The 13,396-nt window shown below is 37.3% G+C and overlaps 1 protein-coding gene across 3 annotated transcripts in view; it reads right to left on the bottom strand.

Annotated features, from left to right (window-relative positions):
• TBCK (TBC1 domain containing kinase) overlaps nt 1–13,396 on the bottom strand; it is a 269,659-nt gene that overhangs the window by 243,176 nt on the left and 13,087 nt on the right. Inside the window, exon 3 of one of the 3 annotated variants that reach the window (XM_023220144.3) lies at nt 9,019–9,091. The exons of 1 other annotated variant lie outside the window; for it this stretch is intronic. In XM_023220144.3, the coding sequence (XP_023075912.1) occupies nt 9,019–9,091 (73 nt within the window). Of the gene's footprint in view, nt 1–4,933; nt 6,526–9,018; nt 9,092–13,396 lie in introns of those variants that run through there. One more of the 3 variants, XM_023220146.2, reaches the window with a different exon arrangement.

Below are 13,396 nucleotides of genomic sequence, written 5' to 3' on the forward strand. Positions count from 1 at the left end.
TGTTTAGAAAATCAACTGCAAATTATGAACAGACAACTAGCAGCTTATGGTTTTGCAACAGTTATAGACAGAGGAATAAGTAAAAATCACAAATGTCAAATTGCAACCCCATCTAAATAGGTTTCCTGTTTACATCAGCCCTTCTTGCAGGTGCAGGTGCTTACTTTTGGTAGTAAAGGAAAGAACTAATTTATAAACCTTAAGAACATCTTCTCACTTTCATAAACAGAATTAATTAAAATTGCAGCACAGCAACTCTACACATATACCTGCACTGTTACTGGAGACTAATGTAATCCAAATATGTGCAAAAGTCAAATAGTTCTCAGCAAAACTAATTTAGATGGATGGACCTGATAACAACTTGGAACTGAACCTAAAAGAATCATTCCTACTAAAAGGCAGTAAGTATTGAATGTTATATTCCAAAATGTACAAAGAAAATACTGACCTTAGTCTGTTACCAGAATAATTTTAAAATAGTGTTTTATTTACACAAATGCTTAAATACATCTCACTGGAAAAAATGGAAAGACCTATTAAGGCTACTATATGTTCTATTTAAAATAAATATAGAAAATGTAAACGGCATAAAAGATCATATAAATTTTGTATTTAATCCTACTCGTGTTCACATACATCCTCAAAGAATGTGCTTCCATCTATAGTATTTTATCCTCATGAAGACAAATGCAAAAGCATTGAAGAAACTACTGATGTTCATTGCTATAAGATTTGCCATCTTTCAAAGAAAGATAAAAAATGGTAAGCACAGAAATGCAGAACTTTTCATGAGCTAATGATTTAATCACACTGGCAAAGCAATATTGATTGTATCCTTATATAATACAATTCAGAGTTCAAAAACATTTTTAAAAAGGTTGGGGGGTGGTGGCTCATGCCTGTGCCTGTAATCCCAACACCTGGGAGGCTAAGGCAAGAGGATCACTTGGGTTTGAGACCAGCCTAGGCAACATAATGAAACCCCTGTCTATACAAAAAATAAAAAAACAGCCAGGTATGGTGATGCACACCTGTGATCCCAGCTACTAGGGTGGTTGAGGTGGAAGGATCACTTGAGTCCAGGAGGTCAGTAAGCACTGATTGCACTATTGCACTCCAGCAGCCTGGGTGACAGAGCGAGAACCTGTCTCAAAAAAAAAAAAAAAAAAAAAGGTGGGGTGGGGAGGTGGAATGCAGTTGAGGTAAAACAATGAAAATGGAAATTTATCTTTTGAATCACCAACTTCTTTCGCCTCAGTTCCTTTACCAAGTAAAAGAAGGACCATATACAGGCAGAGGGGGAAATGTGGAGATAAGAGACTACCATCCTAATGACCAGAGGACTGCTCTCGTTGTGGTTTATGGGGTACTCTGGAACTTTGGGGTGTTCCAGAACTTCTGGGAGCACAATACCATGGATAACATCAATTTTCAGGATGTATAGCAATTCTGATCATAGCTATGTCCATAAAGACCCTATTTGACCTGTGGGACTTCTGGATATTCCCTTAATACTCTACCCCCTATTCTTAGTGTATACTCCTTCCTTTTTTCTACCCCAAATACTATAAACAAATATAAATAATTTTAAGAACTCTAGCTATTTTTCAGTTAGCATTAACATTGATTTAGCATGTCACTCCTGTTTTGTAGGAGTGTTTTCTCAAAAGTACTTGTATGGTCTCTAAGATATTTGTGGTAGCCAGCCTCCATGATGGCCCCCAATGAGCCATGACTCATGAAATTCACATGTGCATTCTTGAGTAATCCTCTCCAACACAGAAAACAGTTAATGGCTGACCTGTGTAAACGTCATTGGACAGGATATTGCATTGCAGGAATAACAGTGTGTGTTTGTTAACACTAGGTCACCAAAGGAACTGTAGCTTCTACCTTGTTTTCTTTCCTTAGATTGTTCACTCTGAGAGAAGCCAACTACTATGCTTTGAGCGTATCAAGAGGCCTGTGGAAAGGCCCTCAATGTAGAAAAGAATTAAGCCTCTTGTCAACAACTAGCACCTTCTTTATAAGTAAACCATCTTAGAAACAGATCACCCAACTCCAGTAAAGCTTTTATAACAAACGACTGTAGGTCCAGCTGTTATCTTGACTGAAACCTTGTGAGACCTTTAGTTAGAACCATCTAGTTATGTTATTCCTATGTTCTAACTCCAAAAAAATATATGAGATAATAAATTTTTACTGTTGTTTTAAGCTACAAAGTGTTGAGGTAACTTGTTAAGCAATAACTAATTCATACTATTTCTTCTAAAAAACAAAAAATACAAAAAAGTCAGCGGCTCAGACATCTTCATTAACACCACAATATTGTTTTTCTATGAGGGATTGAGAACTCAAGCCAAGTGAATAACTCAACAACCTTTAAAAAAAAAAAAAATTAAGGTCTGTAATCCCAGAACTTTGGGAGGCCAAGGGGGGAAGATTGCCTGAGCTCAGGAGTTCGCGACCAGCCTGGGCAACACAGTGAAACCCCGTCTGTACTAAAATACAAAAAATTAGCCAGGTGTGGCGGTTTACGTCTGTAGCCCCAGCTACTCAGTAGGCTGAGGCAGGAGAATCGCTTGAACCTGGGAGGCAGAGCTTGCAGTGAGCTGAGATCGCACCACCACACTCCAGCCAGGGAAACAAAACAAGTCTCCGTCTCAAAAAAAAAAAAAAAAAAAAAATTTAAATTAAATTCACATATAATTTACATAGGTAAAATGCATACATTTTCAGTACATATTTCATTTAGTTATGACACACATACACCATATAAATAACATCTGATCAAGATATAAAAATTTTCATCCCCTTAAAAAGTTCCCTCAAGGAATTTTGAATCAGTTCTTGAATTACCCCTTACTCTCTAACAGAATAAAGCACTGTTTTTCTATCACTGTAGATAAATACTGATAATCTTCTATGTCTGGCTTCTTTAGCTCAGCATAATATTTATAAGGTTAATCCACATGTTGTATGTACCAGCAGCTCTTTCTTTTTCATTGTTGATTAACATACAGGTTGAGCATCCCTAATCTAAAAATCTGCAATCCAAAATGTTCCAAAATCCAACACCTTCTGAGTAACAATGTGACACCACAAGTGGAAAATTCCACACATAAGTATTTAGTGCAAACGTTGCTTCATGCACAAAATTATTTAAAATAATACCTAAAATTACACTCACGCTATGTGTATAAGCTATCATTTAAACATAAATGAAGTTCGTGTTTACACTTCAGTCCCATCTACAACATAGCTCACTATGTAAATGCAAATACTCCAAAATCTGGGAAAAACAAATCCCAAATCCAAAACACTTCTGGTCCCAAATATTATGGATAAAGAATTCTCAACCTGTACCATGTTTATGCATTCTCCTGTCGATGGACATTTGAGTTCTACCCAATTTAAAGCTATAATGAAGAATGTTTCTGGGAACATTCTTACGCAAATCTTTTTGCATAGGTGGACATGTATTTTTCTGTTCTCTTGGATAAACACCTAGACAGAGCTGGGACTAGAGTGAGGCAAATAAAGTACTATAGTACAAAACTTAAGGAGGTCTTATACCTAGGACTGGAATTACTGGATCATAAAATAGATGTTTCTATAATAATTTAACTTTTTTTATAGCACTGAAGTTTTAAATGTAGACTTGCCATAGGTTCTTCTGTCAAGAAATCTACCATTTAAATAAAGAGCAATAGTAGGCTAACATATTAGTCTACTAAAATATAACAAATTATATTTATAAAGACAATTAATCAGCGAGGCACGGTGGCTCATGCCTGTAATACCTGCACTTTGGGAGGCTGAGGCGGGCGGATCATGAAGTCAGGAGTTTGAGACCAGCCTGGCTAATATGGTGAAACCTCGTCTCTACTAAAAATGCAAAAATTACCCAGGCATGACGGGGCACACCTGTAGTCCTAGCTGCTCGGGAGGCTGAGGCAGAAGAATCACTTGAACCCGGGAGGCGGAGGTTGCAGTGAGCTGAGATTGTGCCACTGCACACCAGCCTGGGTGACAGAGCAAGACTCTGTCTCAAAAAAAAAAAAAGAAAGAAAGAAAAAAAAAAAGACAATTGATCGATGTATTATCAGATATGATGCATACTAAATAAAACATTAAGTTGAGAATAACTTGTTCCACAATGATCTCTTGATCAGTAAAACTCCTTATTCTACAGATAAGGAAAATGACTGAGAGACTTGTCCAAGGTTGCCTAACTAGTAAGGGCATATTGCATCATAAACATTGCATTGTAAATGCATATTTTCATCTTACATGTTGCATTGTAAATCTTTACACAAATTTAACCCAGCCTCAACTAAAATATTTTTTCTTACCTAAAGTTGTGGGCATAATTGGTTTTCAATTTTAACATCAACTACCTTTAAAGAAAATTGCTTTTTAGCAGCAGGGACCTGAAGTTAAAGTGTAAATTTGAACTAGTGAGCAAGGAATTATTTATTTATTTATTTATTTATTTATTTATTTATTTATTTATTTATTTATTTAGAGATGGAGTTTCATTCTGTTGCCCAGACTGGAGTGCAGTGGTGTGATCTCGGCTCACTGCAAGCTCCGCCTCCCGGGTTCACGCCATTCTCCTGCCTCAGCCTCCTGAGTAGCTGGGACTACAGGCGCCAGCCACCACACCTGGCTAATTTTTTGTATTTTTAGTAGAGACGAGGTTTCACCGTGTTAGTCAGGATGGTCTCGATCTCCTGACCTCATGATCCACTAGCCTTGGCCTCCCAAAGTTCTGGGATCACAGGTGTGAGCCAGCGCATTTGGCCAAGGGCATGTACTTTAATGAGGTTGATAATTTTAATCATATCCTGCAAAACATTATTAAGTTCAGGTGACATTTTTCAGCTAGCCAGCATTTCTCTATGGATGACACAGTGCATAGACTCACATTTAGAAGCAACCTTTTTGACCTGTGAAGTGAAACCAGAAAGCCGTCCAGTCATGGCAGCCACTATGTCCATGCATATACTGACGTAAAGTGACCAATTCAGTTTTTCTGATATTTAATCATTCAAAGACTTGAATAGTTCTGCAGCTGTGGTGTTTGTTGACGACAAAAGTGCACATAACATATCCTCATGCATATCCTCCTGAAAAATATATTGCACAAAAGCAAGCATTGCTGCATTGTTGTGGTGACTAAGCATTGCATAGGTCAACTCATCAACCTGGATTGTGTACCATGGTGACTCATTAAATCTAGCAATTGTGCCTCAGTATCCTCTGTTATTACATCAGTTTGTCTAGTTATGGTGCTACTTGAAAGAGGAACACGTGCTACCTTTTGAATGGCATCCTCTCCTAAAAGTTCATGACAGATGTCCTTAGCAGCAGGCAGTATCAAATCTTCACCGACAGTAAAGGGCTTCTTAGCTATGTAGTTAGTCGCTAAGAATGATGCTCTTAGTGTCAACACATTTGATGAAGTGGTGGCTTTCAATAATTACTTCTGTTCTTTATGTTCATGTTTTGTTCTTTTGAAAAACTCCAAAGACTTGTCTTTTAATACAGGCTGCTTGGTCTCCATGTGGCAAAGCAGTTTTGAAGGTTTTATGGCTTCATTGGATAGCTGGTCACCACATATACAAAGCAGACTTGGAGAATGTGAATCACCTGTTGCAATGAACCTATAATTTAAGTAGGACTGTTGGTATTTTCTTTTAAATGAAGCTTCTTTTTGTTGGCAGTCTTAGAGTCTTCTGCTGTCTCATCATTGAGTCTTTCCCCCCTTTTAAAGAAGGTCTCCAGTGATGTTTGGTTTTTACTCATTGTGACTAGGGGTTAGCTTGTAGGCTTATCAAAACTGTGACTGAGACAAGTGTGCAGTGCAGGAGGAAGGTGTAGATAGAAGTGGTAAATAAAATAATGGGCAGGCCATGTGCAGACTGAAATAAATGTTGCATTTTGACTTAAAGCCTGCCACCAGATTCAGCTGTACAACTGAAGTACATCAACTCACTTGCCACTCTAAAGCCTGCCACCAGATACAGCTTAATTGTCACTTGCTTCTCACCATCAGGGTTTTGACGAGTCCGCAAGTAATTGATTTATTATGGTCTCTGTGCAATCAAACCTCTCTATTAATGTTAATCTGTATTTGCAGCCACTCCCCAGCACTAGCTTCACTGCCTCTGCTCCACCTTAGATGATCAGGCATTAGATTCTCATAAGGAGCCCACAACCCTGATCATTCACATGCATGGTTCACAGTAGGGTTCGTGCTCCTACGAGTATCAGTACTGCTGCTGATCTGACAGGAGGCAGAGAGCTCAGGTGGTAATGCAGTGATGGGGAGCAACTGTAAACACAGATGGAGCTTTGCTGGCTTGCCTGCTGCTCACCTCTTTCTGTGTAGTCCTAGGTACAGGGCCTAGGACTAGTCTGTGGTCTGGGGGGTGGGAAACCCTGATGTACACTATAGCCTGACATCCTTCTTTAGAAAAGCCTAATCTGACTATAGGTAAGAATAACTTTTATATGTATTTAGAAATAATTTAACCTTATTTAGTAAATATGTTTTTACAGTTATAATTTTTATAATGTCACCAATCTTTGATTTTTATTTAAAAGAATATATTATTCTGGCTGGGCGCAGTGGCTCATGCCTGTAATCCCAGCACTCTGGGAGGCCGAGGCGGGTGGATCACGAGGTCAGGAGATCGAGACCATCCTGGCGAACATGGTGAAACCCCGTCTGTACTAAAAATACAAAAAACTAGCCAGACATGGTGGCAGGTGCCTGTAGTCCCAGCTATTCGGGCGACAGAGCAAGACTCCATCTCAAAAAAAAAAAAAAGTACGTGCCCTTAACTCACACCTGTTCACGCAGCTCTGTAAGGAGATGGACACAGAGTACACACGTCTTCTTTTAAACACAGAAGTAGATGGCTTTCTAAAGGTGAATCGCTGGCCAGAGTTTTGAGTTATGACAGTTGCTCCAGAGATTTCTTTTAGAGAAATAGTCACCACTGGCAGCACATTTCAGTGACACAGAATGGGTCACAAAGCTTGCCTCCTTGTGTGATATATTCAACCTGCTCAACAAGCTCAATCTGTCATTTCAGGAGAGAACTGTGTTCAAGTCCGCAGATAAAGTGGCTGCTAAACTGGAATTATGGGGGTAGTGAGTGAACACTGGGATTTCTGACATGTTTCAAACATTAGCAAAGATTTTGAAAGAGGTTGAGCCAGGGCCTTCTTTCTCCCAACTAGTGCAGGACCACTTATCTCAGCTTTCAAAAGAGTTTAAACATTACTTCCCAACCACAAAGGACCCTTGAACTGGGAAGGAATAGATCCACAACCCATTTGTGAATAAGCCAGGTGAATTGACTTCATCTGTGCTAGAAGAGGATCAACTAGACAATATCAAATCTCCATACATTCTAGATTAAAATCAAGACAGAATATCCCGAGACTGGCACAAAAGCACTGAAAAGCCTGCTTCCATTTCCAACATCCTATCTTTGTGAAGCAGGGTTTTCTACAGTGACAGCAAACCAAAACGAGATTACAGAGCAGACTGAACATAAACAACAGACTTTGGGTGTCACTGTCTCCCATCATCCCCAGATAGAACCTTCTAGTTGCAGGAAAGCAAGCTCAGGGCTCACACTGACTCTACATTATGGTGAGCTGTATAATTACTTCATTATGTATTACAATATAATAAAAATAGTAATAAAGTACACAATAAATGTAATGCACTTGAATCATCCTGAAATCATCCCTCCACCCTCCATCCATGGAAAACCTGTCTTTCACAAAACCGGTCCCTGGTGCCAAAAAGGTTGGGGACTGCTGGTATATACACGGTATCTGCATTTTTCATTCCAGAGGCCACCAAAAACCCAATCATTTAAAAGAGCAATAATACCACTTTTATTCAATTTATTTGTCTTGCTTCTATCAAATTACTACCAATTATTAAGATAAATGTTTTTCTTTCCTTGAAAAAGATTTTTCATCTAGAATATTGTGGTAATGGAAAACTATTAACCAATCAGAGTAACAATTTTTCAAAACTAGGATGGATAATTATAATTCTATAAACACTCATGGCAAGATGAGTGTTTTCTTTGGTTTTTATTGGTTTAATACAATGTGACTTATACATTAAAAAAGTTTTTTGATAATTTCAAGGTCACTTCAGAAAAATCTGTGAAGAAGTTAATAGTATATTTGTAATAAAAGTTTAGACCACATACTTTCCTTGCCAAGAGAGTAAATTTATTGAGTCTTTGCAACAATTGCATTTAAACTGTATCATTAAATTCTATCCAAGCTATGATTAGTATTTCTCCCTACTCTTCAGTGTGACCTTTATTTAACACAGTTCACTGTGTGCCTAGGAATACAACTATCCTATTTGAAGTTACCAGGTGTTCCTTTCAGGAAAATAATCCTTTTTTTTTTTTTTTTTTGAGATGGAGTCTCACTCTGTTGCCCAGGCTGGAGTGCAGTGGTGCATCTCGGCTCACCACAACTTCCGCCCCCCTGGTTCAAGCAATTCTCCTGCCTCAGCATGCCAGGTAGCTGGGACTTCAGGCATGCACCACCATGCCCAGTGCGGTGGCTCATGCCTGGAATCCCAGCACTTTGGGAGGCTGAAGTGGGTGGATCACAAGGTCAGGGGTTTGAGACCAGCCTGGCCAAAACAGTATACAGGAAAATAATCTTAATCTCAGCTACTGAAATGCTTAGTACTAAGAAGGTTTCAAATTTTCATATATCCCCTTTTGAAGAATTTTTCTGAAATATTTCAAAGAATGCCTACTGCACAAACGATGAACACTGGACTATGTTAATATTGAATTCCTATGTAATCTGTAAATTAAATTTTCTCAAATGAAAATTTGCACCTACTTTTATCATTAAGTAACAAAAGAAAACAAAACCCTGCAGTTTAAACAAAATGCCTTTTTGTTTGCCAAGTTCTGCTTTTCATTTAATTGTTCTGATACTCTACAGTACCTCACAGGTTTCCTTTCTCGAAGCAAGTCTTCCAGACTACGTTCACAATGTTCAGCCACGACCACTAGTCGTTCTGAGTAAAACAAAGCAAACCCATGTTATATTTTATCAATCAGACATGTTAAAAACAAAATAATATTCTCTACTGATGATATTAACATATAACACCCATAACAATATTTTAAAAGAGCTTTTCAAACTCTATATTAACTACATTATTACCAAGTATATAGAATAATAAACATCTAATAAAACAATAACTGTTTTTTTATCTTGTATTTTTCTTCCGCTAGATTTTTTCTTATGTCCATCAGGAAAAACAGGCGGAAAGACTGTCCTTGGGGAAAAAATAACTCACAGATTGGAAGAAAGAAGTAAAAGATTAGATTAATATATAAAGAATTTTGAAAGAAGGGGAAAGTAAGGAGCTAGGTACAGATTGCCTGACACTCTGGTTTTAAACACAGACCTTTGAAATTGCATTCAGAAACTTGAAAAAAAGTAGAAATGATCCAAATCATAACTACAGAGAAAGAAAATCAACCTAGAATTATTGTTAACACTTGAACAACGCAAGGGTTTCTTAACGGTGCCAACTCCCTACACAGTCAAGAATCACCTATAACTTTTGACTCTCCCAAAACTTAACTATTAATTGCCTACTTTTGACTGGAAGCCTTATTGACAACACATAAACAGAATAGTATCTACATTTATTTTATGTATCCATGACACATCTTTTTTTTTTTTTTTTTTTCTATATTTCTAGGCTACATGGTTCATCAATGAGTTTTTTCAAATTGTCAAAAATGTCCAAAGAATTTTCCAATATAAATTCATTGGAAAAAATCTGCATTAAGTGGATGTGTGCATCCAAACCCATGTTGTTCAAGGGTCAACTGTAGTTTGTAACATCATAGGGTCTGCTGAGATTAAATAATATAAAACAGTGGTAGACATGATCAACATTATGATGTCATTTTTATTTTCCCACAGATCAATTGATCAAGATGGCACAGTTCTAAGGGCCAGTCGATACTTTTTTTTTGCCTCATCCATTATCCCAAGTCAGTAACATGATGTTTGACAATGAATCTAAGAGGAACAAAAGAAAAGTACAACTGGGTTTCCAAGCTTTTGGGGATTTGACAAGGTTATTTGAGGAGTTTGGTTCAAAAGAAGTTGGAGTGTTGTCAGTATCTATGCAAAATGGATTCTAAGTAAAATAAGGAAGAAGTTTAACACAAAACACAATGACAGACTGAGACTAGATAAAGTAAAGGTGCAAAGAAACTAGGAATAATGGTAACTGCAAAATGAAAGTTTGGTGAAAGTGAAAAAGTAGCCAAGGTAGAAAAAAGAGACAGAAGAAGATGGGAAAGAGGGAGTTCAGAGTAGGAAATCTAGTATATAAAATAGTTCAGTAATGACTGGATTAAGGCATGGTCTTGAATAGGGGAAGGAGAGATGGACAATTGTGTTCAGGCAGGCATGTCAAGTGTCGGAGCAAAGTATTATCTTGGATCATATCTAAGTTTACTCTGTCTAGCAAAATGGGATTATACAGAATGATCTGAAACACAAAAATTAAAAATGCTATATATGAATATTATCATTTTTTGATAAAAGATTTCAATCATAGAGGAATAGGAATAAAATGAAATAGCAAATGATGAAGCTAGAGAGGGAGGTGAACAGGAATATTTAACAGGAATTTAAAGAAAATTAAATTTAAAAGAACATTTAATGAGAAAAAAAGAAAAAGGAAAGGAAACCATGAAATAAAAGGTCAAGTTACTTACTTAATAAAGAAAAGAGCATGCAAAGGTAAGCTCCAAGCAATGTAGTACAATGGTAAAATTCCAGAAGAAAAAAGCTGTCAACCTTATCAGAAAACCAAAACAAGAAACTGCACTCCTTTGCTTTTCATCTTACCATGTTTTGTCCATTTTCCTTACATTTATCTGGCTCCCTCCCCTCAGTATCCTCTGTAAATCTTTACCTCTTCTACCCAAATTGAAATGCTACCAGTTTCTCCACCTTTGATTCAGGGTCTTTTTCCTGTTTTTTCATCTATTCCCAAGGCTGAAAAACTCTGAGATTTTATTGCAAGCCCAATTTTCTCTTCTGAACTGCAGGCTTTTATATAAAAGTCACCTGAAACTCAAAAGAACCAAAACTCAACTTATAATTTACTGTTAAAGTCTGTCCCCTTTAATACTATTTCAGTCAATGATATCACGATCCAGTCAACTGCTCTAGCTAGAAACTAAACAGTAATCTCCCCTTCTCGAATCCAAATAAACAGAGTGCTGCTATTTTTATCTCTCAAATATTTCTAGAATCTATATAGTTTGCTCCATCTGCCACAATCTGGGCCTAGCCAGCATGATCTCATTAGAGAACTACAACAATCTTTTAACTGATCTTCTCACATTAATTCCTATTTCTTTCCAACATATTTTCACACTAAAGCCCAAGTGATAAAATCATAAGAAGTCTGAATATGGAACTCCCTCTCTAGCTTCATCTATGTTATTTTATCTTAGTTTACCAACTTCCATCACACTGATCTTCCTTCTGGCTTCCTGCCTTAGGGCACTTACACATGGGTTCTTACTGCCTCAAATGATCTTTCCCACATAGTGGTTAAGAGTATAGACTATTTTGTCTGGGATCAAATCCCAGTTTTACTACTAATTAACTATGTGACCTCAGGGAAATTTTCTAACCTCTCTATGCCAGTTTTTTTTCTGTAAGATGAAGAGAAGAATAGCCACCTACCTCACAGGGTTGTTGTGAGGTTGAAAAGAGTTAATATATAATAAAAGCCTAGAATAGTGTCTGGCACATAACAAGCACTAGCTAATTGTTAGTTTTTATTATTATTCATTATTCAGGGCTCAGTTAAATGTGACTTCCTCAAGGGAAACTTTTCTGGACCTCCCAACATCAATTTGCTCTCCTACAACATACTCTATTCCACATTTTAATTTTCTTTCATAGCACTTGTTTCAACTCTAATAGTTTGTATGCATTTTTATTTTGGTCCAGCCAGCATCATCAATAACTCCAACTTATTAATGGTTTTACTTTCTGCAGTTTCCAAAAATTTTAAATGGAATATTCTAGAAATAAACAATTTCTAAGTTTTAAATTGCATGCCATTCTGAGTAGCATAATGAAATCTCTCACCAGCAATTAATATATGCCAAAAAGAAGACGTGGCCGGGTGTAGTGGCTCAAGCTTGTAATCCCAGCACTTTGGGAGGCTGAAGTGGGCGGATCACGAGGTCAGGAAACCACCCTAGCTAACATGGTGAAATCTCATCTCTACTAAAAATACAAAAAAAAAAAATTAGCCAGGCGTGGTGGCAGGTGCCTGTAGTCCCAGCTACAGGCTGAGGCAGGAGAATGGCATGAACCTGGGAGGCGGAGCTTGCAGCAAGCCAAGATCACGCCACTGCACTCCAGCCTGGGCAACACAGTGAGACTCCGTCTTAAAAACAACAACAACAAAAAGAAGACGTAAAGTGTTTCCTTCAATTGAAAAGGTGAAAGTTCTCAACTTGATAAGTTAAGAAAAAAAAAATCAATTGTTAAGATATATGGCAAGAAATTTTCTATTCGTGAAATTTAAGAAAAAAGAAAATCATGCTAGTTTTGTTGTCATGCCTCAAACTACAAAATTATGACCACAGTGCAAGACAGGTGCCTATCTAAGATGGAAAAGGCATTAAATCTGTGGGTAGAAGACATACACAGAAACATGTTATGACTAATGAGAATCAGATTCTGTACAAACCTGTTTCAGACATCCAATGGGAGTGGCAGGAGACTTCTTGGAACATATCCCCTGAGGAAAAGGGGGAACTACTGTGATATCTTTTTTCCTATCAGATAATATATTTTGTGATGGCAGGAATGAGGTGGGTCTCATCACAGGTGCCTTGCAGTGCATCAGTAGTTGCACACAGGTGTATCACAGTAGTACATCACAGGTGCCTAGTGCACACAGGTGTACTGCATCACGTGTGTGTAGAATGTCACCTACAACATATAGGCATGTAATATAAAGATAACTGTTAAATGAATTAGCTTTAGCAAAGGTATGACGTGGCCATTAGAAATGAAGAATCTCATATGACCACAGTCACTAAACAGAGCTCTGTCCTGTGTAGAAAATTACATGCCCATATTATAAACTCAGTATAACTCAGTAGCACTGACTTTCATGTAAAACAAAAATAAAATAATTTATTAAAATGTGCATATTCCATTAATTAACCATTTTAAATTGGATATTCATAATTCTCCATATCTATAAGAGATTCCAAAGTATCTGGCACAACTAAAATTTTTCAGGCTTTTGGAAACC

Source organism: Piliocolobus tephrosceles, chromosome 3 (assembly GCF_002776525.5).
Source record: "Piliocolobus tephrosceles isolate RC106 chromosome 3, ASM277652v3, whole genome shotgun sequence".
Taxonomy (NCBI): Eukaryota; Metazoa; Chordata; class Mammalia; order Primates; family Cercopithecidae; genus Piliocolobus; species Piliocolobus tephrosceles.